Raw genomic sequence first — 1,607 nt, 5'->3', positions numbered from 1 at the left:
ACCTATCCGTCTTGTTTGTATTCATGTACATACATACAAAAGCCTATATACACATATCATGCATGAATTCCTTAGATCAAGAGAATCTCCTCTTCGACTTTCTCTGCTGTCACGCATGGCGATTTTTTCACATTTAATAACGTTCACTTTAAATAAATGCATTAAGGAGATCGATCATTGCTACAGGTAATTTTCTTCCTTTTATCTCGTTCTAATACGAAAACTCAAATCAATTGTCAATATTTACCTCTTGATTATCTATATAATCAGGATTCTGATTTTATTTATTTACCCATTGTATCTGTAGCTCTGTTCATCTCCCTATCGACCTTTCTCTATGTACACAAACTACTTAGATTTTTTGAATAAAGGAATGAAAGAGGTCAATCATTGCCATAGATAATTCCCTTTTCTTTCACCTTAAGATACGAAAACAGAATATATTGGCAATAATATCTCTTTAGCGTAGAATCATTGATTTTTTTTTAATCATAAGACACTGCCAAGTTTATTATGGCTATGTAAAAAATTTAGATGGACATAAATGCATGAGCTTGAAGTCACCCTTAAACGACATAATCTGTAGATAGTGTTTATTCAGACCTTATCAATTCTATGTCTATATCTCTTATCTTCATCTTTATCCCTGTCACTTTACATATATACAAAATGTTTATATTTGTCAATGTTTGCATCTGTATGGGCAAGAGGTGAAATAATAAAAACAAATGATAATATATAATGATGTGGTTAACAGATGCAGTCATGTTTTTAGATGTGGATAACTAAAGCTGGTGATTTTGATATATTCCATTAAGAAGCGGCAAATACAAGCTTGCCTTACAGAAATTCCAATACTACATTAAGTGAATCAAGGTTACTCATGTTAGTAAAAAGGATATTTTTTTTCACTTAAGGACAAATGAAAAACATCAACAATTCTTACAATTCATGACTTGCCGAAAGATTTCCGATCTGGAAAATTCAAGATTTCCGTTTTGAAGTTCAAGGACAATTCAGCAAAGGCGTATGTCCTTGTCGAAGAAGTAGATGTCTGGCATAAATACGGGACAAAGGCAAGCAGCGGCACACATCGCTGGCGTTGTCTCCCCTGCGAAGTCAGCTGAACTGCCAGTCATGATCCTTCCCCGTCCTTTGGTGAGACAATGTGATCGTACACGTTTAACTTTCATTAGTTGGATCCTTTTACAGTGTGGCACTCTATTCTTTTGCTTTAGTCCAGTTTTATATGCAGTGCGAAATTTTATACCTTGGGTGTGTTTTAAGCATGAATGCAATATATAGTGTTTCCTTTTTTCAGATCGTGGTTTTGGCCTTAATGGCAATGGTTTACTCGGCGAAGGCCGGTGGAGGCGGATACGGGAGCCGAGGAGGCGGTGGAGGAGGTGGCTTTGGTAATTCCGGAGGGTTTAGCGGCGTCGGAGGAGGGTTTTCTGGACACGGTGGAGTTGGAGGATTTAGCGGAGGTGCTGGAGGACTAGGTGGAGGAGCCCAAGGATTTGGCGGAGGAAGCGGCGGGTATGGCGGCGGTGGAGGTGGAGGCAGCGTCGTCCGCGCGCGCTTGGTCGGCGTGGGCGTTCTTCCTA

General features: G+C 39.2%; 1 protein-coding gene across 1 annotated transcript in view; it reads left to right on the top strand.

The window, feature by feature from the left end:
- Positions 1–1,072: 1,072 nt before the first annotated feature.
- Positions 1,073–1,607, top strand: part of LOC119588251 (glycine-rich RNA-binding protein 10-like) — a 2,032-nt gene continuing 1,497 nt past the window's right edge. Inside the window, exons 1-2 of the mRNA XM_037936947.1 lie at positions 1,073–1,158; positions 1,322–1,601. Of these exons, the coding sequence (XP_037792875.1) occupies positions 1,138–1,158; positions 1,322–1,601 (301 nt within the window). The 5' untranslated portion in view covers positions 1,073–1,137. The remainder of the gene's footprint in view (positions 1,159–1,321; positions 1,602–1,607) is intronic.

This window comes from Penaeus monodon, chromosome 23 (genome assembly GCF_015228065.2).
Source record: "Penaeus monodon isolate SGIC_2016 chromosome 23, NSTDA_Pmon_1, whole genome shotgun sequence".
In the NCBI taxonomy this organism is placed as follows: Eukaryota; Metazoa; Arthropoda; class Malacostraca; order Decapoda; family Penaeidae; genus Penaeus; species Penaeus monodon.
The sequence above is the reverse complement of the archived record's forward strand: the minus strand, read 5'-3'. Positions and strand labels throughout refer to the sequence as shown.